We start from the raw sequence: 26,364 nt of genomic DNA, 5'->3' as shown, positions 1-26,364 counted from the left end.
TCTTTCCTTCCTCTTAAGACTTCCCGATCTCTTGACTTTCATTTCAGCACTCTCTGTCTCTCTCTCTCTCTCTCTCCCACACACTCTCCGAGTGCCTCATCATCTTTTTCCGTCTCTGCTATCCATGACGGGGGGGTTTCTGCTTGAGGGCGCCGCTCTGGCTACTGGCCGCAAAGGCCCCTGCTCCCAGGATAGGTTGTAGGACTTCTGGCACGAGTACATCAATTCTTCCAGAGCCTTCCGAAAGGGTTGACGGCGACGCAAATGTCTCTTTCCCTCGACTGACTCCTGCAGCCTGCTACTGTAGGTCACACAAAAACCATCCAGCCAGATCTCTTAACTCGGCAGCATGCAGATGAGCAGGCAGGGAGGCCTCCTGACACTTTCAGACTCGGCCCATGAAGAGAGGAAGGTAACGCTTCCCATAGACTCAGTAGCAGCGCTGTCGCTCTTTATTCAAAACTTCAGCGGCTGCTCGAACTTGTGAAACAAACGTGCCGTTCAGTCTGTAATCATCGGTTTGAACCCTAAATTTGATGCGATAACAACGAGGTGAAACATCATGACTGACGGCTGAGACTGACTCATGATTGGTCGAGCACACTCGATACCACGGCTCCACACCAAGAGCACTACTGCAAATTTTCTTTTTTTATTATTTATGAATTCAAACTAGAGCCCGACCGATAAATTGGTCGGCCGATATGTTTAGAGCCCGACCGATATTGTCGGCCAACTGATATGAGCCTTTAAATGTGCATTTATGTTTATATTTTCGGTAAAACAAATGTTTTTTCTTAATTCAAGTTCTATTTATTTGGTTGTATTTATCATTTTCATAAGTTTTTTCAGGGTAAAGTTAATGGTGAAACTTAAATATTAAGCCTCAATTACAATTCTTCGTCATAAAGGTTTGATAATGAAATCTTAGAATCATACCTAGATACATACAGACATACAGTACACTGGCCGATGTATCGGTATCAGGAATCATGTGTTCAGCCTTCTGCTATACATCAAGCACAGTCCTTTATAACTGTGACAGCAGCTGTAACAGCTTCTTGAGGGAAAGGTAAAGTATTACGCACAGGGTCCATTCCGCCCATGTGCCCCTTCCGCCCCTTGACCGGATTTGAACAGTTTGCTGTAGATGGTCTGTAACCACGACTGTCCGAGTGCAGCTGCAGCAGCATTACAGGAAGCCCAGAATTAGCAGTGATTTGAACTTTGAGATAAGAAAACAAGCAACTGGCAGTTTTTTTTTGTGTGTTTTTTTCCAGCGTTGTTGTTGTTTGACCTGTGGTTCAGAGCGAGAGGGGGCCCCTCCCCTCAGAGACCCCCGGCGATCAACGGACACACAAGCACACAGGAGGGGCCCCTGTTTAGTTTTCGCAGCAGACCCGTCGTTTCAGAAGCTTTCCCGTTATCTGTGACACCAATCGCGCCCGCTTGATGCGACGCCCGTTTGCGCGCAGCCCTTTTTGGAGAAACCAGAGTCGGCCAACGCCATTTAGGGTAGTTTTCTTGACGAGCGGCGTCTCTTCCGTCAAAGCCCACAGGAACTCGACTGTGGAAGGTATTCAGAGCCGCTAACAAGCGTTACTCATCCGCCTGCCGTGTCTCGGGCCAGAAGGGATCAAGAGACCCGCTAACAGAGGAGAATGTAACAAGTTGTTCCCCGTGGCGTGTCTGTGCTGTGGTCCCCAAAGGTGCAGGCGAGGAAACTTCATGTTGAATGTCAGCGTGTGTGCATCTGCGCACACGAAGAGGGCCACATCACCCCCCCCCCCCCACTGTCAGCTGTGTGGGGTGACCTGCTGTGACATTCCCGGCCCGCGTGCTGACTGTCACGCCGCCCCGGCCCCAGCTGCCCTGAATACCACTGACCAGCAATAAACTCATTGGCTGTCAATGTCAGGAAATGACGGCGGGGGTGGGGCCTGACTCAGAAACAGTCTCATAGATACACGCTCCCCCGTCATCGCTACCTGCACTACCCACGCATGGGGTCGCGTGCGAAAAGGCGCGTTTCCATCACTTTGAACGTAATAACCCTGAAAGCCTATTTGAGTCCAGTTTGGCGCTTGAGGTGGAAATATTTCCACTCGCTCTCGGCAACCCGGAAAAGAATTCGGACGCTTTTCGGCGGGAATGAAATTACTCCGGCTGCCAAAGAGTTCTTGTCCTGCCGTCAACGGAGTGCCCTTTTTCGCGGCGGACACGCCGATCTCCGCGCGCTCTCAGCGCTCAGCTCAAGTTTTATTTCTCTTCGAACCGTCTACGAAAAAAAACCCGGCGCTGCGTTTTTTCCGGCGAGAGGCGAGGTGGACTAAGGCCGGGAGGTGAATTCGAGGACAAAACTGAGCGCTCGAATAAAGATAACCGCTTTGGTTTGAGATCAAACATGCCTTTTAAATGACCTAATTCACCTGCGCGAATACAATAACACCTGTGGTGTCTCGGCCTGAGACCTTCATAGGCCTTCATTCTGAAAACTCTAATTTGTGTAAACGCTAAATGTAGTGTGTGTGTGTGAGTGTGTGTGTGTGTGTGTGTTTGTGTGTGTGTGTGAAAAATACCGTCAACCAAACACGAACACTGCAAATGAAAAGAAATGTCCTTTGGGTCCCGTATTTCCTCTTTGTCTATGATATATATTGTTTTTTCGTGCAGAAAAAAAACCCTCTGTTCAGTTTTAAAGATCATTGGAGGAGGGAATGTTCTGCCTGCTTCGGAGGGTTGGGACTCCTCCGGGTGTCAGAAGACCTGTTTATCTATAGCTTAGTAATATCATTTCATCGGGATGTTTTCCCAATCCCAACCGAGCGGCCGGGCCCCCCTCGCTGCAGCACACACGGGGTCTTTGTGTCAGGAACAACTCAGGTGTTGGAGCCTCACTATTTTTCCACACAAATGTGTTTTTCCACACCCTTCCCCCCCTCCCGGTGTTTTCAGCCCTCGTAAAAACACCCTGCGAGAAAAAACTGAGTGGTTTAACAGCGGCGAGGCCGCAGGCAGTGAGCTCCAACCCGTGCGTGTCGTGTGCGGCGTGAGCCGCGCGGGGTCTCGCCGTCTGACGGCTGACGGTCGCTCAAACATGACGTCAGATTAGATTGGATCGTACGCACCGTCGGCGTCCGACGCGAGGCGAACTATCTCGCACCTGCCGACTCCACAGAGCTGCTGCGCAGCGCAGCGCGGTGAGGCTGCAGGCGCACATGCGTCCGACTCGGCACTGTCATACGACGGAGCGATGTCTTGAACTGCAGACTTTAAAAGATGGATTTGACCGACTGGCACATCGCATCAGCTGGTGGAGGTTGGAGGTGAAGGCGCATATCGAATGTGCAATGCCAAGAAATCAGCAAAATGCTGATTTTGGTCCATGAGGAAAAAACTCAGTTTGATAATAAACTCAGTTTAATAATAAAAACGGTTTAATAATAAAAACGGTTTATTAAAACGTTTCCATCCTTACAAAGAAACAACACACCAAGTGGATAGTTTCGGATAGGATGAAACCCCCCCCCCCACACACACATTTTAAGATCTAAGTATGGTCAGATTATCCAAACCATTTCAATTTGTAGGTAAAGATGAAAATAAACGGACCCAGAATGTCCAGATACGTGCAGCGAGTCGGTCGAGTTGACTCGAGATGTGCAGCGGGTGAGTGAGCGGGAGAGGAACGTGGTTTACAGGCGACAGACATGTGTAATATAGTTCATCCTTCGACTAACCGAGTTTTTTTTTGTTTTTTTGCCCCTCCTGAAGTCTTTCCAGCAACTTTGCTGTGCTCCAAGATGTCAGCAATCAACTCGCTGAGTGGAATGTTAATGTTCCCCGCGGGGCTGACTGCCAAAACTACGACATTGTCAGCGCCGCATGGAACCGGAATTACCCTCGTGCGTCGTTGTTTTCTCAAAGGTTTATTTCTGACGAAGAAATATACATTTCAGTACGTATTTATCATTAGCGTGCTCCTCACTCTGTAAAACATTATTGACTTTTTGTTCCTTTCATTCCCTCTCTCTCTCGTGTCCCCCCTGCTCACACACTAACAGCCATAAAACACCAGCGATTTCAGGCGTTAAAGGAACAGCAGCTTCTCCATCCGTCCATCGTCTACCGCTTTATCCATTTAAGGGTCGCGGGGGGGCTGGAGCCAATCCCAGCTGACACTGGGCGAGAGGCGGGGTTCACCCTGGACAGGTCGCCGGCCTATCACAGGGCCACATACAGAGACGGACAACCATTCACTCCTACGGTCAATTTAGAGTCTCCAATCTACCTCACCCCATTCTGCATGTCTCTGGACTGTGGGAGGAAGCCGGAGAACCCGGAAAGAACCCACGCACACACGGGGGAGAACATGCAAACTCCACCACAGAAAGGCCCCGGTTGGTCTGAACCGGGATTCGAACCCAGAACCTTCTGGCTGTGAGGCGACGGCGCTCACCGCTACGCCCCCGTGCAGCCCACAGCAGCTTCTGTTCTGCAAAAAATCACAGAGTGTTTGACAGGAAGGTCGACAGATTGGAGGAACGTCCCTGCAGAGTTTCTCGGTTTCTGTCTCTCTCTCTCTCTCTCCCTTAAAAGGCCCTAAAGGAATCCCGGCATATTTGAGTTTATCAAGCCCTGCCCCGGAGTAACCTCTGACATGAGCGGCTGAGCGCTGTGTCACTGCTGATCCATCCCAGGCAACAGGATGCTGACACACATAAAAAAAACAAAAAAAAACACCCAACAGTTTTATTTGGGCCCGGCACAAATCTTTTGTCACAAACTTCACCGCCCAGCATCACGGCTGAAGTGACGGCGCCGAGCATTTTCTGACGCAACACAGAGACACACCCCGCATGAGTTTAATGTGACGCTTCATTTCAGATGGTTTGTTTAAGGGGAACCCGAGTGACAGAAACGTTTCATGACGGAGATGTTCCCCCTTCCCCCGCCATTCGTCCACGGGGAAGAAAAACACGCCGACCCCAGATCCACGGGGTCTTTCTGCCGACTTTCCCTGAGCGTTTTTTCAACCTGGCGCCGACGCCTGCGCGCGGCTGACCTCGGAATGAATTCGGCAATTGTGCGTTTGTAGCGGTAGTAGTAAGTGGCCAGGGTGGGTTCCAGCTCGCAGCTCGAACAGCTCGCTGCAGTGCGAGACGGAAAAATGAACTGCCACTGGCTGAATGGATTTCACTGGCAGGGATACGTGAACAACCGTCGGCATATTTTTACAAGTGAGCTTTTGTTAAGCTTCCACATCAGCAGCATGACTGATCCGACGGTCACTCAGATGAAAATATCTCAACGACGGATGGAACGATTTTGTAACAACTTCAGGGATTTTTCGGCGTTCGCATTCGCCTTGGCGTCGCTGAGCTGTGGTGTTGAAGCTGTTCGTACCCGCCGCCTGATGCCAGTGTGCGAACTGAGCGCTCGACCCGGCGGCTCACGCCAGATGCCGATCCGCCGCGGGCGAGGCAGAGACAACCACCGCGCGTCCGGGGAAGTTCGGACTGATTTTTGGCGAAAGGAAATTCTGCCAAATGTAGGAAATCAGTGACTGCGGCCGACGTTGTGTCACTTTTGGTCGACATGCTGACAATGAGCCGATGTGTCCCCTTTGTTTAACATCGATGGCATAGGAGCCACGTTGCGGTGAGCGGAAAGGAACTCAGGGCACTGGCAAATGTGTTTTTGAAACTGGATAATACAGCATCTCTTTTGGTAAATGTTAAATAAAATGTATTGGCTTCATACAGTACAAGCACAACGTTGACCTCATCCACATCTATATGTTGTTGAGTGTTTTTCTCAAGGGCACTCGAACACCGACCTTTGCAGGCCTCTTTGTTAACAGCAGCTTAAATACAGTATATATCACTTACGCAAGCATTCATATACCCTTTTATATACAGTCCATAATGAATACACACACACACACGCACACGCTCATTCATTCATTCACAAATGCGTGTGACGAGTCACTTCCCACATTCCTTCTCACCTTACACAACGACACCCACTGTAAATAGAAGGGCCGGCAGTCATTCATAAAGACAACTCCACTCCGTGTCTATATTGGGCTAAAAGGTATCGTGACAGTAGAAGTCTTCCTTCACTATGAAAGAAGTAAAGACGGATCCTGGTCTTTTTCTATTCTCGTCTCAGGCTGCAGTTTCTTTTCGCGAGCGCATCAAAGCCGGACGTTGCTTAATAATTTACAAATGTTTTTTTTCTTCCTTTGCAGCCAAGAAGAAGACGCTGGAATTCAGATCAGCCCCGGGAAGACAATCAAGCCCGCCAAAAATAGCGGTTTAATTGGCAGACTGAACGTGGCCACTGCTATATTTAGGGGTTATTTTAAGCCCTACGGGGCCACAGGACACGGCCTCACGGGACGAAAAGTGGATTCCAGCCGGGGCTGCGCACCCTCAGCAGTGCACCCGACATGAACGGGGCAATGCCCCCCCCCCCCCCCCCCCCCCCCCCCCCCCCTGCCCAGCGACATCGCCATCAGCTGCTCGCACAAATTGCATTAAGAGGAAAGTGGGAAGACGGCCAGGGCTTTAGCATTCGGCCGGCGACAATTCGGAGCAAACAACGAGACGGCAGTGAGTAACATTAGGAAGAGCAGAAAGACAATAACTCTATTTTAACCCATTTAGAAGATATTCTTGATATTAAAGCCACCACGATGTTTTATGTTCTAGGGGGTTTTATGGGTAATTATGTTACAGTATGAAATAATAGGACACAACATATATGACATGACCGTGAATGTCTGTACAACAATGTCATCCAGGGATGTAACAGTTAATCAATTCAACGATCAGTAATCGATTACTGCCAACTGTTTTGATCATCGATTGATCGGTTCAAGTATTTTTTATGGAGGAAAAAAAAAAAGAAAAATTCTCTGATTTCAGCTTCTTAAATGTGAATCTGTTCTGGCTTCTTTGCTCCTCTATGACAGTAAAGTGAATATAAAACTTCGTCTTGGGGTTTTGGGAAACACAATCGACATTTTTCACCATTTTATAACATTTTATGGACCAAACAACTAATCGATCAATCAGGAAAATAATCGACAGATTAATCGATAATGAAAATAATTGTCACTTGCAGCCCTAATGTCTTCGATCAAATGAGGTGTTTCAGTCAAGTAATGCACTGACATTCTCCTCCCTATATCCACACCAATTTCATGGCTGAAAAACTAAATAAAACGTACAACATTTACCATTTTTTAAAAATGCAATAACCACGCGCACAATGATGCCACCGAGAGTGACCGTAACATCCCCCTCGCTGCAACTCAACAATGGCATTTAGAGGAAATGGAGAAATCAACAATTGCACCAGTGAGGGGAGCAGTCATTCGCCCTACAGGCCGGGATCGACCGACAGCAGTCGAGAGGGACGAGGCACAGAGATCCAACAAGTGGAAGTCGTGTCTTGTATCTCAAGAGGCGCCAGCGATTGCGCAGGCAAATGATTTCTCTGTGCGGCGGCGTTTGGTCGGAGATACCACGAGACGGCTTTTTTTCTGACGTGCAGGAGGGGTTTTTGAATATTATCGAAATGCCGCGGCCTCCGCCTGGACGCCGTCTCCATTCCGGGTGAGCGCTCACTTCAGCCTTCACACCGTCGGGAGTCTTTTGACGCATGAATGTGGGTTCTTTTGAAAAGCACACATGCAGTATATCGCTTCAAATCTATCAGAGGGGAGAAAGACCTCGGCCTGTTGGTTTTTTTCCAAGACAAAACCAGGTCAGAGTGTGGAGTGACAATGGACATGGACAGGTACATTAGGGACAGTGTGCTTGTATTCTGCAGAGGGTGAAGAGGAGTATCTAGTGGCAACGCGGAGACATTGGTAGTGCCGGGTACCAAGTACTGTCCTGCATGTACATCCCCAGATACAACGGACACAACCGCACTGTGCTCGAGGTCCCTGCGTGTCTCCGAGAGTCTCCCCGCCCGCCTCCCGCGGAACCGTGGCTCATGTTCTGTGTCACGGCCGGAATCAGAGAGGCTGCAGCAGACGGGGCGGACGGCGCGCTCGTCGGCAGCGTGCCTTAATAAGGAGAGCGGGACCTCGGAGGAGCTGGAGGCGGCGGCCGCCGAGGAGGGGGGGGGGGGACACACGGAGGAACGTCTGCAAAGTAAACACCTGCCACGCAGCCAGCTCCTGCTTCCCGTTACCCTCTGGTACAGAAACGTCACGCCGAAATCGCAGAGGCGACACACACACACACACACACACACACACACGCACACACACAAATTCCGATACCACTATTGATGAGTTCTTGCCCTTCCACCCTCCTCTGGCATCTTCACAGTTGTGTTGAACACATCTCGGTATCTCACTTGTCCTACGAGTCCTCCACTCTTTCCACAATGTTCGACCTGACAGCCTGACAATCAGCTCCAGCCCGGTGACGCTCAGTGAAAAGGTCCAGCAGAGGCCACCAGCGCGCCCAGCGTTGTTGGCAGTAGCGCCGTTCGTTTGCAGTCGTCATACAAATGTCTAAAATCGGTGTAGCGCCGGTCTGCAGGTGTCATTTAGAGACAGTCCACACAAATGCCACAGCGATCCGGCACAAGTGGCCGGGTTCTCAACGAGAAGGCAGAGAAGAGCGAAAAAAGGGGAAAAAGAAATGAAATCTGGGGCAATATTTATAGAGGAGCGCTCCCTCTTCCTGGTGATCTGTTGGAACGGAACAGACGAGAGATGCAGCAGGACGAGCACGCAGTGGAAGAAAGAGTGAAAGGATATCAAGGAATGAAACCTGCGCTACACTTTGACACCCGCAGGCCGCAGGCCGCAGGCCGCAGGACGCTGCTGACATCCCACAAGAAGTGGGCGGACAGATGTGTCGGGATAGACGGCCTTTGTTTGGTTGCTTAGTAGTTTCTTTTCCTTTCCTTCACCTGCCGGAACCATCTCAACGTCATGCCTCACGTCTCCGCCTTTCTCTGATTCAAGAAAAATGTCCAAAAAAGAGGAAACTATGCGAGATAATCCGCCGGCGGCGGCGGCGCGCTGGGCCGCACACTCGAGGAGATAAAGGGGATGAAGGGGATAAGAACGAGATGAAAACTTAAGAGGGAGAAGCACGAACTCTCTCGCTGTGCTCTAATGGAATTCACCGTTGCTCGGCCGCACCTGTCCATGTCCTCTGTTGTGACTGGATACAGGATAACAGTCAGCGCAGCCGTCAGACCCCCCCCCCCCCCTCTCTCTCTCTCTCAGTCTCGTCGAGGTCAGAGGTCAGCACAATGGGTTTTTCATTGCTGCGGTCACATATCAAAGTGAAGCGCTCCTGTGAATCCACCAGACCCTCGGCACAGACGGGCAGCGTGGAGGAGTGACAGCGAACATGTGCGGCAATCAATGAAACACACACACACACACTCACACACACACACACACACACACACACACACGGCAGTGAAGCGACGCAGCGTGCATGTTGTCCTCTCTGTTCCACACACACACACACACACACACACACACACACACACACACACACACACACACACACACACACACACACACACACACACACACACACACACACACACACACACACACACACACACACACACACACACACACACACACACACACACACACACACACACAGCGGCCGGCGCGATGAAAAGCAAAGCAAGGTGCACAGTCACATGTTTGCACCTGTGCCGTGTCAATAGAATGAAAATGAAAAACAAACACACACACACACACGCACACAGAGACAACTCTTCCTTCACTCTACTGTAGCAGGCGTCACGGTGGTGTGAGTGCAGGCGCCCACCTTTATATTTCTCTCGGACGTTTTCGTAAGCCTGGATGAAGTCCTGCTCCTCGGCGTTCGGCGGCAGGTAGCCGGGCTCGTACATGGCCATGCCGGCGCTCTCTTCTTCTTCTTCTCCTCCTCCTCCTCCTTTCAGCCTCTTCCTTCTAGGTCAGCTGTGTGTCGGGATGTGTGTGTGTGTGTGTGTGTGTGTGTGTGTGTGTGAGGCAGCCTGTGCTTGTCCTGCGTCGGCTCTCCCTCTCAGCTGTGTGTGCGTGTGTGAACCCTCCACACGGCTCCCAACTTCATTCCTCTCGGCCGTGCACCCTTCCCCTCCCCTCTGCACGCCCCCCCCCCTCCTGTCTCCCATAGCCTCCCCTTAGCCCGGCTCATGAGATCCTAATATGAACGTCAGGCCCCTCCTCTTAAAGATACACCGGCTGGAGCGGCCGGCACATGCTCACACTCTGCCTCCTCGCAAAAAAAAGGCACAAGCCCAGGCGGCGAGGAGGAGGAGGAGGAGAGCGGGGCGGCGGCACGGGGCTCCCTGGAAAACATCTCAGCTGATGGATGACGAGCGGCTTGCATCAGAGACGCGTGAGCCACGTTTCTCTCTGCCACACAAATATCACAATCTAATGAAAAGGACGTCGCGTTGGCTAGATCAACATCGGGTGATCTAAAAAATCAACGAGGAAGCTCAACAAGAACTCCAAAAGTGCGGATGATAACATGACGAGTCTCCAAAAAGGACTGAGACCTTCCGAGACTGTTCACATGACATCGCATTTACAGTGACTGCACAAATCACAGGTGTTCAATGTCCCCAGAAGGAAACATGGCGACTCAGGGGGAGACAAGTCACACCGCCGCTGTTGGTTTGTGTACATTTGATGACTATGCAAAACATTATGAAAGGCGTTTTTCCCTGTAAACGCCGACTTTGCACTTCTTTGCTTGGACCCGTACACGCCCTGTTGATGTTTTGGGGCTCAGCCGTCCGAGTGAGCCCAATGCGAGAAAACAGTACAGGAAAGTCTCCGCAAGATTCACGGGAATTCGGTCCTGCTGTTGTGAACGTGTCCGACTCGGACAATCTGCTGCTGCCTTCTTCATATGTGTGAACAGCCGCTCAATAACCACATTCATAAAGGAGGCTGCAGTGTTGGACATGCCCTTGTCACCGACCGGGACCATCAACCGCCGGCCCCCCGAATATTCAAACCGCCGCTCCATGACCTGCCACCCGATGACAGTCAACGACAAAACAAATTAGAGTTAGAAAAATAGGAGGTTACTGTCGGCTAAACGCGCCGAGACATCATTGGTCGTTTTTAATTAAATGCAGTTGCTTCGTTGCCAAATACGTGGTGGATAAACACAAGCTGAGAAAAATGACTTTTCACGACCGGACTCTGTTGGAGTCAGTTGGAAACTTTATGAGGTCATCTTCTCATAAACCCTGCATTGTCGTCGTGCTGGTATATGCAGAGGAGTGAGGCTATGGCACAATGATGGGGATGTGATGCAGGAAAAGGAAAATCCCTGCAGCTCGGCCCGACTATCAGACGTCTCTTTGGCCGAGGCCGAACTGACATCGGCCAGGACACTTTCCTGAGAGGAAACGAGATAAGTTCACTCCAAACCCTCTACTGCTGCTGTAGGAGTGTGTGTGTGTGTGAGCGTGTGTGTGTGTGTGTGTGTGTGAAACATGACTTCACTGTATGTCCAGCATGATTTCCAAATAGCAAAGTTCAGACAGAATTTTTAATTCATCTTTCCCCGCAAACCTTCCAATCTCAATTATTTTTGATAGTTGTCTTACCCATGTCCACTTCATTCTAGACATTACACTGCATATAATGGCATATTGTATCAAATGAAATACTCTGATGCGCAGAACTCAGAGCTAAGGGAAGTCACTCGGAAACCTTTGAACAGCAATTGTCAAAGTTGGAAACGCATCAGACAGATTGTATTGTGCACACAGTTTAATGAGCACATGTGCAAATGTGTATCGCTGTTTTCATCTCATATTAGTCTGTATAAAGACGGCTGGATGCGGAGAACATAGGTGGATAAACATGCAGTCGACATAACCTCCTCCCGAGGCAGCATTAAACAGCTCACTGCTGACAAACACTAACCCCCCCCCCCCCCCCCCGAAACAGGGGGAGGCCCGGCAGAAGAATGACATCAGCGTGTTGACTCTGGATCCTGACAGATGAACCTGCACAGGACTAAAAAAGGGAGGCCAGCGGCCAAGGCTGTCCGAGTTCAACGGCACTGTGACATCAGTCGAGGCTGAGTGGAGATGATGGAGACTAAACGTTTAGCACCTCACCCGCTATTAACACTCAGTGACAACGGATCTCACAATCTCTCTCTCTCTCACACTCACACACTCACACACACACACACGCTCACACACACACGCTCACACACACACACACACACGCTCACACACACACACACACACGCTCACACACACACACACACACACACACACACACACACACACACACACACACACACACACACACACACACACACACACACACACACACACACACACACACACACACACACACACACACACACACACACACACAAATGGTGGCGACATGTTGAAGACACTTAAACTTGTCACTGGTTACTAACTAGAATCATTCAAAGTGTACGTCCACTCCCAAACAGCTGGACGACCACTTCTGGCTCCGTGACATCTGTTTATTCTGTTAGGCTGCATGTGACTGTAAAAGGCTCGTGATCCCATGATGAGTGTGAGTCGGATAAAAGTGTGTGTGCCTGTGTGTGTGTGCTCGGCTTATAGACCTCACCTCATTCAACAAAACTCAACAGGTGCATGTAGTGGATCGGGAATGCCGCGCGCCCTCACACACACACACACACACACACACACACACACACACACACACACACACACACACACACACACACACACACACACACACACACACACACACACACACACGTAAGAGACACACGTAAAAACACAGAGCTGTGATATTAAAAGATACCTCACATAAAAGCCTGCACATATCAACGACATGACGGTCGACGCAACTTCTGGCTCGAACAGTAAAGGGTCGTGCAATTCATTCGGATGATGTCACTCTACACGTTTCCTTACAACTGTGACGTCTTCCGGTTGTAAAATACCAATCTACTTTTTTTTTCTTCCTGGGGAATGTTCTATTAAAAGATTTCATTGCTTTTCTTGGAAATCAATAAACAGGTACAACAATCGCACCATGTAGCCCATTAATTAAATTCCCCCAGCTGGCCATTAAACACACTAAATAATTATTTTTTTTAAAAAATCAACGTACGTGTCCTTCTGTTTGATATTCGAGCGGGGCCAAGTCACAAGAGCGTGACGCTGCGTCTTCAAGATTATTCATGTGTTTCTATCACACCGGTCTGTCGCGACAATGAGATGCCACTCGCTCGCAAATCACGGCACATCCTTTCATATTCGAGCGCCGAGGGGATTACTGAGGCGCAGCTCGCCGCTGATGGACAGGACTGAGGAAGAAACAGAAAAATAAAAAGAACCTGTGCGTACACACACACACACACACACACACACACACACGCATGCACACACGCACAGAGAGTTTAAAGTGCATGAAGTCCAGGTGACCCCTCCTCTAAAGCACACACACCATAAAGGCACATGCCACAGATTGCAATGTGTAAAGATATGATAAGATATACCTTTATTCGTGCCACAATGGGGAAATTCGGGCATTTACAGCAGCGAAGTGGACAGAAGAATATACAAGAAATTTACAAAAAAGGGTTAGTATGTACAAAATTTAACAAAAAAATTACATTAAATTAAAAAAAACAAAGGTATATAAATACTATATACAGAGCAGTAGTAAAATAGTTGCACATGGCATATTAAAAAATATAAAATATAAATATTGCACAGTTAGTTATTGCACTTTAAGTGTATCCGTGAATTGTTTTAGAGTGCTTCACGTGGTGCGAGCAGGGAGCACGATACGGCCTCCGTGCTGCACATCCGATGGTCGCATGTCACGTCTCAATGTGCAGACGTGAAAAAGCCGGAGTGATCACCATCGCTGTCGCTGTCGCTGCACTAACAGTAACAGGTCGTGAGCGGAAGACCGAACACAGACAACGACCTGGCTCCCTCTTGTGGATGTCCGGAGCAGAGACAGTACGCGATGCACAGTCGTCGGACGCTTGTTCTGCTGTCGCTCCTTTGACTCGCGTCCCCGCGGTTCACTGCGGCTCGTTCGCAGGATCTCCAACTGACGGCGCGGGTTTCACTCCCCGCTGCTCCGTGCAATGGGGAAGGGCGTACGGGACGGGTCCCATCTGGAAATAGAGATGTCCTCGTCTGAGGCTCTGCCTCAGTGAGCTCACGTAACAAAAAAAAAAGAAAGAATTGACTGTTGAAATGAGGCAGAGCGCTGTTGAAGCCACAAGGAACACACTACGGAGGGAACGCTCTTTGAGACGGGTGCGGGGGGGGGGGGGATGAGACACATTTTTTCCAGAAGCTGTGCTCATGCCTCGCTTTCAGCCTACACCAGCAGCGTTAATAAATAGAAAAGCGCCACCTGCTGGTCACGTGGGTTACTGCTGTCTGCGGCAGCGCCGCTCACCTTTTCAGCATGGAGCTTGATCTGTGAGGAGACGACATTTAATAAGCCGTTGTCCTTCTTCTGAGACTGCGGCGGAGATGCGAGGACAGGATAGAAAAAGAGAGGACTGGGATTTGCAGAGGGAAAAACCCCTCGGTTCATAAACTGCGAGGCATAATATTAAAAAATGTGCTTAATTGCGCCGATATGAAAGCTGACAACGGACGATCCGTGTCTGTGAAGTGCGTGAAGTGTGTTGGTCTGGCTGTAAGATTTACACTTGCAAAGGGGCCTCTTCTTTTCACAGCTCTGTCTGACAACACTGCCTGACGAGGTGTGACTCCCATTTCTCATTCAGTCAGAAGCTACACTGCAGAGATACTTAGGGCTCTGCGTGTGCACGTGTGCGCGTGCACGTGTGCGTGTGTGTGTGTGTGTGTGTGCGCGCGTGCGTGTGTGTGATCTCAGTAATCACATCATAGCCTCCCCAATAATAAATAATAGAGGAGTGCTCCGCAGGGCCCTTTGCTGTTTTAAGTACGGCGTGTGTTCACAACACCGACACTAACTCGCCTGGACTCTTACATCAGACAGCTATTCAACAAACACGATCCACTTCAATTATTACAACCCAGAAGTCAGGCGGCCTGTCTAACACAGCTCACTCAGCGAGGATCCTGTAAAATGCCTGGAGGGACTCTTCAGACATCGCTCACAGTCATTATTACCGTGTCCCTTAAGTGAAGGTCAACGGTCAACCACATGGGGGCAGGGTGGAGTGTTGTCACAGAGCCTGGAGTCGCTCCTCGAGAGCTGCAGGGTCCGGGATGACCCTTTGACCTCTGGCCTCTTCCCGTCCTCCTGTACTGCCCCCACAGCCCTACAGTGGGCAGTAGATCCTCTCTGCTGCCGGACGGCTTTGAAACTCATTCATTCAATGGTTTGCGAATGAGTGAAATAATACTAGCATTTATCGACTTCATTGCCTGAACGTGTTTCAGGAGAAGAGTATATTTTGTTACAGTTGCATCTCTGGACAGGACGATCCTCTTCACAACTGCCAGGTAATAAGATCCAGTGGTCTCCGACCGAAGCCCCTCACTTTACACCAGGTCTTAATAAAGCTCTCAATCAAATTATTCCCACAGGCGATTCGGGCACGGTGTCTGACACTGTCCTCTAACGGGCGAGTAGAAAGACAAATGTAATTTAATAACTAGTCCAGACATCTGCGGACTTGAGAGCAGCCATCATGAATATCAGACACACAAAAAGAACACCGTGCATATCTCCAGCATCTTACGAGAACTACAGCCTTGTTTCTACTTCGAAGTCTGTGCTGTTGTTTTTTTCTTAGCAGTTTGTTCTAAAATATTTCATAAATTAAAAGTTTGTATGACTCTCAGCCTGGACACAAAGCAGAGAACAGTGCACCGAACTCCGTTTACCCCTGTAGCACATCCTCCTCTACTGTACATACAGTGAGCCAGTTAGACAGCCGGCGGAGGCCACAACAGAAAGCTCAGCCTCGCCCGTGTGTGCTGACTCAGCCTGACGTGGCCTTCTGATGGATATAGAGGGAGAGAACATGGAGGATGTGGACACAGGCCTATTGTAGGTGCTCAAGTTATCCAGGCTTCCTTTTGGGCCCGGCAGGAGCCCGGCGTTCGAAAAAACAAGCTCCAATCAAAGTGTGTCCTGTGCCGAAATGGGCACACTGAAAATGAACATTATTACTACATCTTATTTCGGTGCTACAATGACGAAGAAGTCATGCAAACGAACACGTTTTACCGTCTGTCTGTAACTTGCATTATCAATCATAGTTTTCCTGACATCTCTTCATCGTGTCCTTTCTTTCTCACACTGACTGACACATTTTTAGAATCTATGAATTGTGTTTTTTTTCTATGTACATCTGCCTTTACTGATACTAATAATAATCAATATTGGATCATAATCAGATTGAATGACAATCAGCATACTTAGATGGGCTCAACTGGGCTCTAGTTAACAGCAATGACTTTCATAATGAGATTTCAAAAGAGATCAGAGGACTAGTATAGTATATATATATACAAGTGAAGTAATGTCACGGTGGTAGTGATAATACATAAGTCATTTATACCCGAGGCCTCCTCTGGCGATGAACTGTGTAAAAATGCGTCTAACACTCGGCCTCAGGCAATCAGCACATCGGAGAGGTGGCACTGCTAAACCCGTAGTGTAAATAAATGATGCGCCTCCTGCCTCCCCGCGGCCGAATTGGACAGGATCCCGGCCCATTGTTCTCCGGCAAAAAGGAACCGCGCCTCGCACTCGGAAAAGCTGCTCTGGCTGGGTTGCCTTCATGTATAATGTATATATCCTGTTCAGCTGGCGAAGCCATTCATCAGTCTGCAAACTGCACATGTGGCCGTGTGTGCAAAACGACAACAATTTCGTTTCCACGCACAGCATCACTTACAGGGTCAATTGTTCCGTAGTGACTTGACCTTTAAAGCTGCTCCGTGCAGGTCACGGGAGGAGTCTGGACGTCAGCAGAGAGCAGAGCATCCCGCCACCCCACTAACAGGAATCCTGCTCTCCACCCCTCCCACTAGCACACGAAGAAGAGCGTTTACATGATTTTATGATATCGAAGTCCACAAAACGCAGGTACGTTTCACTGCTACTTATACAAAAGAAACATCAACATACAAGAACACATTTCTGGCCAGTCCAGAGGTCACGACCTCAAATTGAGCTTCCCACCAATTCATTTCTAAGTTTCGACCCAGAATAAACTAAGAAATGCATTTCCGCATGCGTTTTTTTTTCCAACGACGAGGTCCCCACGATGAATCGTTTCTCTTCTCTGCTCATGAACGCTCTTAACAAATGGCCACACGGCACCGACGGCTCGAAGTGTGAAACAACCTTTAAAAACCGCTCGACGTTATTGCTCACATTTCTCAGCGGCCCCTGTGAGAAATATGACCTCTTCAAAGATAGAAGAAGTTGAAAGTTGAAAAGCAAAGACTCACTGACCACTTTTGGTTTTACAGTCTGGAGTCTGCTGCTGCCGCGACCACACGGATGTGCCTGGTCACACGTGCATTGAACATGTTTTTGGCATAATCAACAATTTTAATGGAACTACTGTGATGAGTAAATGTAAATCTGCACAAATCTAATACTTGGAGTTGAATTTCGACAGAGAGATTTGTGCCGATGACTGTCTGCCATCTTTTAGGTGCTAAATTTGATGAAATGTACAAATTGGAGAAATCTCCCCCAGCCATTTAAATCGATCCACTTTCACCTCAACCTCGTCTACACCACAAGCGAGACAATTAATCAGAAGAGTCAACTTTGCAAACGTCTCTCTTGAATAAACTGGGAACCTATTTTCCTTTTAATAACGGAGCGGATGAGTTTGCTAAACGAGACCAAGCGCACTGGGTGGCTCATAGAGCTTTTTTCTTCTCCTGCTCCAGTGACCATTATTTGAACAGGTTCACCGACCAGCCTGTGAACGGCCCCTGAATCATCTTGCCTCTGGAATTTCCCACTTTTTGTACCGACACTCAGGTGTTGCCTTGCCTGAGCGGCGAGGTCAAGTCGTGCTTGAAAGCGCACAAGCAGCACAAGTCTACGTGACTATGTACAGCAAAGTGACACAACTTCAGCCACTGGGGGTCAAATATAGGTCACATCCGCATTTACGTCTTGTTTTACGGTCAAAGCAAATGTGTTGTGTCCTCCTCACCTGCGATGCGAATGACAGCCCTCTCTGCCGGATCCAGGACGTCCCCTGAGGCCGACTTGGAGCGAATGACCCTCTGGTGTTTGGACAGGTTCCACGGCAGGGTGTCACCGGCGCAGTGGGCGCTGCTCCTGTCGCCGTTGTTCTCCTCCGGCGGGGCCCGGTCCCTGCGTCTGTCCTTGCGGGTCGCCATCGCCTACCCGCCGGAGTAAATGAAAAGTCGGCAGTGTTCGGGACTGACTTCACACAAGATCAACACAAGTCAAAACGGTAACGTTGGTCCAGATACATACTCTACCCGCATGTCATATCGGTAATGATTCCTCACTTAATGAGTGCAGCCAGCTGGTAGGTTACATTGATTTGTCATGCTACTGTATAGCGTCTTCGAAACAAAGATAATAAAAAAAACTCACGTGCATCATAAAACAAGTCGAAAACTGTAAGAAAGAGACTAGAAACCCACTTAAAGTCCTGGTGATGATACTGTCGAAGGTGCAGAAGGGTTAAACTCTGCCCTCACACGGTGCCCAAGGCTCCTGAGAGTATGCAAGCACCCAACCACTTTTAATTCTCCGGCCACGCATCGGGTAAATCATTAAACCAGCGACTCTCGAGTGCCAAGAGCCGAGGTGTAAACGAGACACTGTGTGTGTGTGTGTGAGTGTGTGTGTGTGTTAGTAAACCAACAAGGGTCGGTTCAGCGTGTGTGTCAGGTTATTCCTCTACGCGTTGTGGCCTCACTCTTCCGAAGGTTAACTGCTATTAAAATGTACATCAAGATAAAGAAATGAGGCTTTCTATTAGTAAGTGCCATGAAATGCAAAACTGCGGGGCTCGGACACACAAAGCACTCTGTGGGATATGATCATGAGGCGTGTCCATGACCGGGATAACAGTACTGTACGGACCTTGGCCTGCTCATGCAAAACAGAAGGGTGACGTAAGATTCCTAAAAAGCGTTGAGGATGTTTTGAAGTTGACTGACTGGAGCTGTAGACCGGGTGAAAGGTTTTACAGACTTTAGACCAATGTACAAGGAAAATAACACGTGACTGTATTATGATTATCCGCGGGCGAATTGGATCTTTCGTAAACTATGCAGAACTGTCCATGACGAGAAGAACTTGCGGTGTAACTACCAGTAACTCAAAGTATTCAAAGGTTAAATAGTTACAAGGTTAAATATTTACCATTGCATATATCGAGGGCCGGAGCTGGTTAGAGATAATCTGTGTCACTGTGTGAAATATTACAACTCACTGCACATGACATCATACCTATTCTATTCCCCATTAATATTTTGTGTACACTGTGCCCAAGGGTGGGCGGAAAAAATCCCGGCGATTAAAACCAAACAGTTGATGATATTCATATGACGTTTAGAGGCCTGTGAAGGTACGTGCCCTCGGGGGTTATAACACGCCTTGGCAATGGGGAAAAAACAACCTCCACCGATGCCCACAGTGGCTGAATGAGTCACACTCATCATCACACAAACGCGGTGTGTGTGTCTGGCAAATAAAAGCTAAAGTGGTGTTTTCGGAAAGGGGCACGCGGCTCTGACACCGCCTGTCACTTTGTGTCATGACGCCAAAGCACTTAGATCTCAAGAGAGCTGAATCGTTTGGGTAAAATAAATAGTTATATAAATGTGTGTGTGTGTGTGTGTGTGTGTGTGTATAGTTCCATGGGTGATTGTATGACTTTGACAAACCCACATGATAGGAGATAATCCTCGATTCAAAGATCTGCAGCGGGCGCAGCTCGAGTCCTCACTATAAACATCCACATGCTCCAATGTTGTCACAGCAGCCCCGGGTTCAAAGTTCAGTCCGCCGTGAAAGTTATCAAACTGTGCACATCATGCAAATGAGTTTTGGCCAGCATTTTGGATCATGATGTCATGGGACACACGCGCACATGGACAGCAGATAATACGATCAGAGGCGCTTTAATGAATTCATTTGTTTCCGTGTTAACACTAGTCAAATGTTGTGGCTGGAGCACTCTCGACCTTTGACACATTGTGAAACAGAAAATGTCAAGTGATGAGAAGCTGCATACAATATGCTCCTTGCTGAAAAAAGCGAAATGATATATACTATTAAATAGCGGTGGATTTACAGTGATGTCATTGCACTTCATGCTAGGAATGTGTGTTTTGGGCCTATGACAAAGTTTATTATGTCCCTTTGGGATGAGAATGTTTTCAGCTTGAGTTATGGTTATGATGCATAACACACCACACTGTCCTGACACAAAGAAGTAATGGCCAGTGCTGCTGGGGTTATAATAGAACAAGCAAGTCTACTAATTGGTTCATAAATCATGTAACCGAACGAGATGTCGTCATTAGTGGTACTGCAGGTCTTCAGGGTCAATGTAGCCGAGAGTATAAAATCTGTGTATTTCTAAATCGCAATAAGAGTGACAATTAAGAGTATGATAAGATCTGGTTATTCTCTCTAACTGGGGGGCATGTATTACTGTATATGCATGCTTTAATGGCCTGAGGCACCTGCAGCACAACTGACCCCCAACGAACACTACACGCCGGATGACTCAGTAAGAAAAGTAAACAGCAGGTCGACCTACCAGTCATTCTAGAATGAACACACACACACACACACAAACACACACACACACACACGCGCACACACACAGGCAGACAAGCAGACAAGCAGACAAGCGTGATCTTGTCTGCTTGATCTATCATGCGTCGTCTTACCTGACTGCCGCGTTGGATCCGTGCGTAAAAGCCTGCGTCTTCCAGGTTGTTGCCAACCAACACAAATAAAAGCCAACGTCAGCCCTCGTGTACTGTGTGTGTGTGTGTGTGTGTGTGTGTGGGTGTGTGTGCCGGTTACAATGGAGCAGCCTCTCCTCTGACAGGAGGAGGCAGGGCTGTGCCGGAGGCTGCTGGAGAGGCGACCCGCCGCGCCGCAGTCATCCGAGGCGTGCGTCCGAGTGACCCGCTCGCTCCTCCTCGTCCGGCGTCCCTCCCATTGCATGTCGACACCTTCCGAATTCAATGTCATCCGTTGGCCGACACCCCGGAGCTGTGACATGTGGCGCCGACATATCGCCGTGAACCTGATGATGCACCGAAACCGATCGACTCCAATCAACGGCGTTTCTCTCCACCGGCGAGGTCTGGTGCTGCGGAGGAGACCCGCTGCTGCATGACTCAAGTGCTCCCGTTCGATTGGTCTGGCCTGGTTGTGCCGGGCTGAGCACTTCAGGTCTGCAGGATACTGCAGGAAAAAAAATTAATAATGTTGCAATGATGATCCTCATGTTTATGGCGTACATTAGGTCAAACTGTTGGCCCTGTGGAGACACACACTTAAAAGAAATGCAATATTGAAGTGCTACATATATATACACACACACACACACATATATATACCATGTGTGTGAGTGGGTGTGTATGTGTGTATATATGTGTGTGTGTGTGTGTGTGTATATATATATGTGTGTGTGTGTGTGTGTGTGTGTATATATGTGTGTATACATATATATATATGTGTGTGTGTGTGTGTGTATATATATATATATATATACTATGTGTGTGTGTGTGTGTGTGTGTGTATATATGTGTGTGTGTGTGTGTGTGTGTGTGTGTGTATATACGTGTGTGTGTGTGTATATATATATGTGTGTGTGTGTGTGTGTGTGTGTGTGTGTGTGTGTGTGTGTGTGTACATATATATATATATATATATATAGCACTTCAATATTGCATTTCTTGTGTGTCTCCGGAGGATGAGAAGTTTGACCTGACGCTGTGGCACTTTCAGTCACGGCCACTGCTCACAGTACATTGTGCAGTAGTTAACACATTTGGGAAAGAACAGCCGATGTCGTGACACCATGTTAATATTTTTACTGAAAAAGAAAAGAAGACAAAATTTTGCTATTGGGCCCTATAGTAATAATGACGTCCCTCGAGGTTCAACACAAAGGCCAGCATGTACTGTGAGTCAGCATTTGCTCCTGCTTCATGCTGTGCCTAAGGACGCTTACATTCAAGTGCTTATCTAAGTTCTGAGTTAAATATTTTTGGGGGGGCAAACACCATAGAACTCTACCCCTTTGGAATAAAGTCAAAGCTTTAGGACAAATTGACAGGGAGTGTAACATTTTGGTTTAAACCCATGTTTTCTGTGGTCACTTTTGGAGCCTTACACTAACCTTAACCGCCGACCCAAACACCATCACCGCTCATGCCACCTCCGAGGCCATAACCTATGACAAGGGAGTATATATTGATTCATTTTCAGCCTATATGATAAGGCGTTACAGGAGATATATACCCTGTCATGAACAAAATAAACTTGTAGAGGTCAAGCACATTTTAATGACGGCTGAGTTTCCTGTCACGTGATGTTTTATGTGCTTTGAGTCAAACTGTTGCTGAACGTGCAAATGCAAAAATATTGAGCCGCATCACACCCCGACACGACAGAACTCAGAGCAGCTCAATGTTCTGACTTCAGTTTATTGTTGACCGTGTCACACAGTCGCTTTCTGCCACCTCAAGATATAGCAATGCGCCAACAATGCACCTGACCACGCCTCATTTTGGGAAAAACACGCCCGGTGGAAACTCAGATTGGCAAAGTCGAGTGCTATTTAAACCATGTATATAAAACCATTTTTTTTATTCAAAACAGCCAGTGGCCTGTATTGAAACACATGCTATGAGCTGTTTCCTACATGAAATTAATATAGCTTTCCATCCAAATGTAATGAACATTTTAACGGACTGGTGGAGCCAATTGATGGAAGAAAACGTAATGGAAACATGACATTTCATCAATCAAAGGGGCAGTAAGCGATTTTGGAGAAACCGCAGCATTGCAGCTCCACATGCTAGCACGTCTGTTAAGGTGTCGACGAGTGATGTTTACAAACTGCACTCGGGTTGTTGTGTGGTGCGGTCCGCACCATTTTCCTGTTTCTTTTCGATTTACAGAGCCGGAGCCGAGCCAAAAAACCCCGATTTTTTTTTTGCCCGCCGCACACACAGAACCGACAGCTGACCGACCGTGAGGAAATGTTCGCAGGTTTTTGAATCGCTTACTGCCCCTTTAATTTGAGCATTGTCTCCTCCTTCAGTCTCCGGATTGGTCAACACAGATTCGCTGTTTTCCTGTTTTCCACCTCAGCCAAGTGTAGAAACGTGTAAGTTTCCAGTCTTCTCACCGCAGCTATTTTATATGCAAACTCAAAATGTCCACCGAAACGTATTGAAACCCATTTTCTCCCAAAATATTATACCTGCAAGTATTCAGGTTCATTCACCATGTGGGGTAATACTTTATTGATCTCTGTTCAATGGAAGCAGACTGTTTATCCACCCGGTTATCGACGGTTAATGCTGTAACCACCGGATATCCTCAGCGCATTTATCGTGACACCACAGTGCGGTGAATGGCTCATTAATGTGGCCCTAATGGAAAAAGCACCGAAAAGTCTAGACACAATCAAACCCCAGCGCAGAGGTCGGGTAATACATCCGCACAATGAAACAACTGTTTGTCGTTTCCACACAAGCCTGATCATATACATCTAGATTCCCTTAATGAATATCAGCTTTACAATCGGTTACATCAAACACGTCTCTCTGAAAAACGTCAAACCTTGGAATTGATATTACCCATTACCGCAGGACTGCATTATTTCAGCTGAAGAGAGGAAAAGAATTAGTGGCGGTTAATACGAGGAGTTAATATGCAGTGTGAGTCATTAGAAATGTGTCAGCCATCAGTGATTTTGTCATACTGCTCCCGTCTAGGAAGTGCTGGTGCGGCACATCTGAACTTACACTTTGCATGACGATTTTTGAACCACTGACCATGTTAACTCGGACATTCAGCTCGAGGGAAAAACAAAGAAACAAACGGAAAAAGAAACGGGACCAACAAAGCGAGAGCGGCCATTCATCTGCTTTGCCAGTGGAACGTTTCCATGGACAGAGGGGACCCCTGTGCTGGCCGACTCCCGCGTAGAAGCCCGGCTTCTCTCAGGACACGTGGCCTGTGCACCCGCTCACCTCTTGCTCCTCAAGGAAGAAACTCAATTATCGTTTCAGCGACACATGCCTCACTCCGTCCTCACAGCCCGGGTGTGCACGGCCCGCTGCACTGGCCTGGAGAGGGCCTCGGTATCCACGACCTTCATTGGCGCCAGGTGACGAAAGAGATGAATACTTCTAGAAACAGAAGTGATACATATCTGGTGAACACACGGCTGCGAGGATGGGTGGAGTGAGATTCGGGGAAACATTATTTACGGCTTCTTAACAAATATGTTCAGCTGTTTCCGGCCGGTTTCAAAAGATGACCTTGGCTTTTTCACCGCAAACGGCCAGAAAAAAAACATCAAGTGCTTAAGCACCTGAGCCGTTTCCATTGTTATGCTTGCTTGACAAAGCTGAAATTGGTGTGGTGCCAGGCTGCACAACAGTTGTCATTAATGATAAAACAGCATGTCCTAATGCAGTACCGGCGGTCTGAGACTGTCCTCCAACAAAAGCACCATATTGCCACTTGTGTGGTCATTTTAAAGGCCGCATCCAGCGGTCGTTACGTACACGGTCGCTAGAGGTCATCGGAGGTCAAGTTTGTGTATTACATGTGACATATCATTATTTTAAATTTGGGTTACCACTGGAAAAGGTTGACATGCTCTGACGTTCAGAAAAAAAGACATCAGCGTTGCATTCCTGCAGCTCCTCTTTTCACCCTCTGTCTCAAACGCCGGGATTTCTTTTAGCTCCGCCCCCTCCCGATAAACCCCCCAGTCTGCTCTGATTGGCCAGCCGGCCCAGTCTGTTGTGATTGGTCAACCGACTTCAAAATGTGTCGGAAATGTCACGCCCCTTCACCAGAAGAGTGGAGATTTTCAGATTGCAGGCGGGGGTCCGACCCAAAGGAGTCCAGCTGTGACATCACAGTGGGAGAGAAATCTGAACCAGTTGTTCAGAGACAGGCTGCAGGGTTTGGCCAGCTCCCAAAAAAAAAGACAGGGTGGTCTTTTGTCACAGTTTATGGGCTGGCAGGCTCCATAGATACCCACATTTATGTGCACAAACACTGAAAAAGTGATTTTTTGCATAATATGTCCCCTTTAAAATGGATTTACTTAAACAAAACGGCCAATTTGCTCGTTTTAACCACAAACATCGTTGTTCGTCGTATGAGTCGGAAAACTTGTTGGCTGTCTGGTTGTATTAGTATAAATGTAGCAAGCTGACGCACAGTGTTGAATTACAGTGGCCATCTGGGCCAAAGATAAGGCTACAACAGTCTATGGGCTACAACTTTTATTAGTTTTATTATATCACATTCACTTTTATATCCAGGCTCAACACACTTTTGTCTGCACAGATGTAATAAACAGGAATTGAATCCATTTTAGCGTTGTTGTTGTTGTTGTAAAATGTAATGAGTTAATGACCATTAGTGCAATGTTTCATACGTTTTATTAAAAAATATATATGTGATTCACATTTCATCTGCTACCTTTTCATCTGTGCTTTATAAATGATTCATCAAATTAATAAAACTGTGTGAGCCAACATTTTTAATATTGTAGGAGGGGGGTAATAACAAGAAATGGAGTCCAATAACTCTTAAAGCAGAGTCACTCGAGGTATGAAACAAGTAACAAAAAAGGAGAAGAAGAATAAACTGGGTAGGAAAAAACTTCTCTTTGCAAATATAGTTTTGGGGGAAAATGAATAATGAAAGTTGTAAATGTGATCTCAGGGATCAGCCTCAGAGGAACTGGTGTTGTAGTAGATTAGCTTGAATTCTGGATGATGTGTCTTTCATAAACCCAAGTGAATCAAGTATTTGTGTTATTGTTAGTTTTATAGTCTTACACTTTCTTAAAAAACAAGACAATGAGAAGCATTTGAGTTTTGACAATATGGTATACAAATAAACTATTACCTATGTAGGTTAAATTATTATTATTTTCTATTTCCCGACCAACAAGAACTTTAAAATACTATTCACCCATCAGCAAGAGTAATGTAGTGAAATGGTATGAAATAGTGTAAAAGTACTTTTTATTCACTACATACTTACTTCACTACTTACACACACACACACACACACACACACACACACACACACACACACACACACAC

General features: G+C 47.7%; 1 protein-coding gene across 7 annotated transcripts in view; it reads right to left on the bottom strand.

Annotated features, from left to right (window-relative positions):
* Positions 1–21,106, bottom strand: part of LOC118310757 (plectin-like) — a 122,178-nt gene extending 101,072 nt beyond the window's left edge. For 4 of the 7 annotated variants that reach the window (XM_047333446.1, XM_047333478.1, XM_047333451.1 and 1 more), the window contains exons 1-2: positions 18,617–18,637; positions 18,204–18,396 (exon numbers count right to left, since the gene is read on the bottom strand). In XM_047333446.1, coding sequence (XP_047189402.1) covers positions 18,204–18,396; positions 18,617–18,625 — 202 coding nt within the window. In that variant the 5' untranslated portion in view covers positions 18,626–18,637. Of the gene's footprint in view, positions 1–9,830; positions 10,075–18,203; positions 18,397–18,616; positions 18,638–20,931 lie in introns of those variants that run through there. The other 3 variants (XM_047333458.1, XM_047333463.1, XM_047333448.1) reach the window with 2 other exon arrangements.
* Positions 21,107–26,364: the final 5,258 nt, after the last annotated feature.

Source organism: Scophthalmus maximus, chromosome 1, assembly GCF_022379125.1.
Source record: "Scophthalmus maximus strain ysfricsl-2021 chromosome 1, ASM2237912v1, whole genome shotgun sequence".
In the NCBI taxonomy this organism is placed as follows: domain Eukaryota; kingdom Metazoa; phylum Chordata; class Actinopteri; order Pleuronectiformes; family Scophthalmidae; genus Scophthalmus; species Scophthalmus maximus.
The sequence above is the reverse complement of the archived record's forward strand: the minus strand, read 5'-3'. Positions and strand labels throughout refer to the sequence as shown.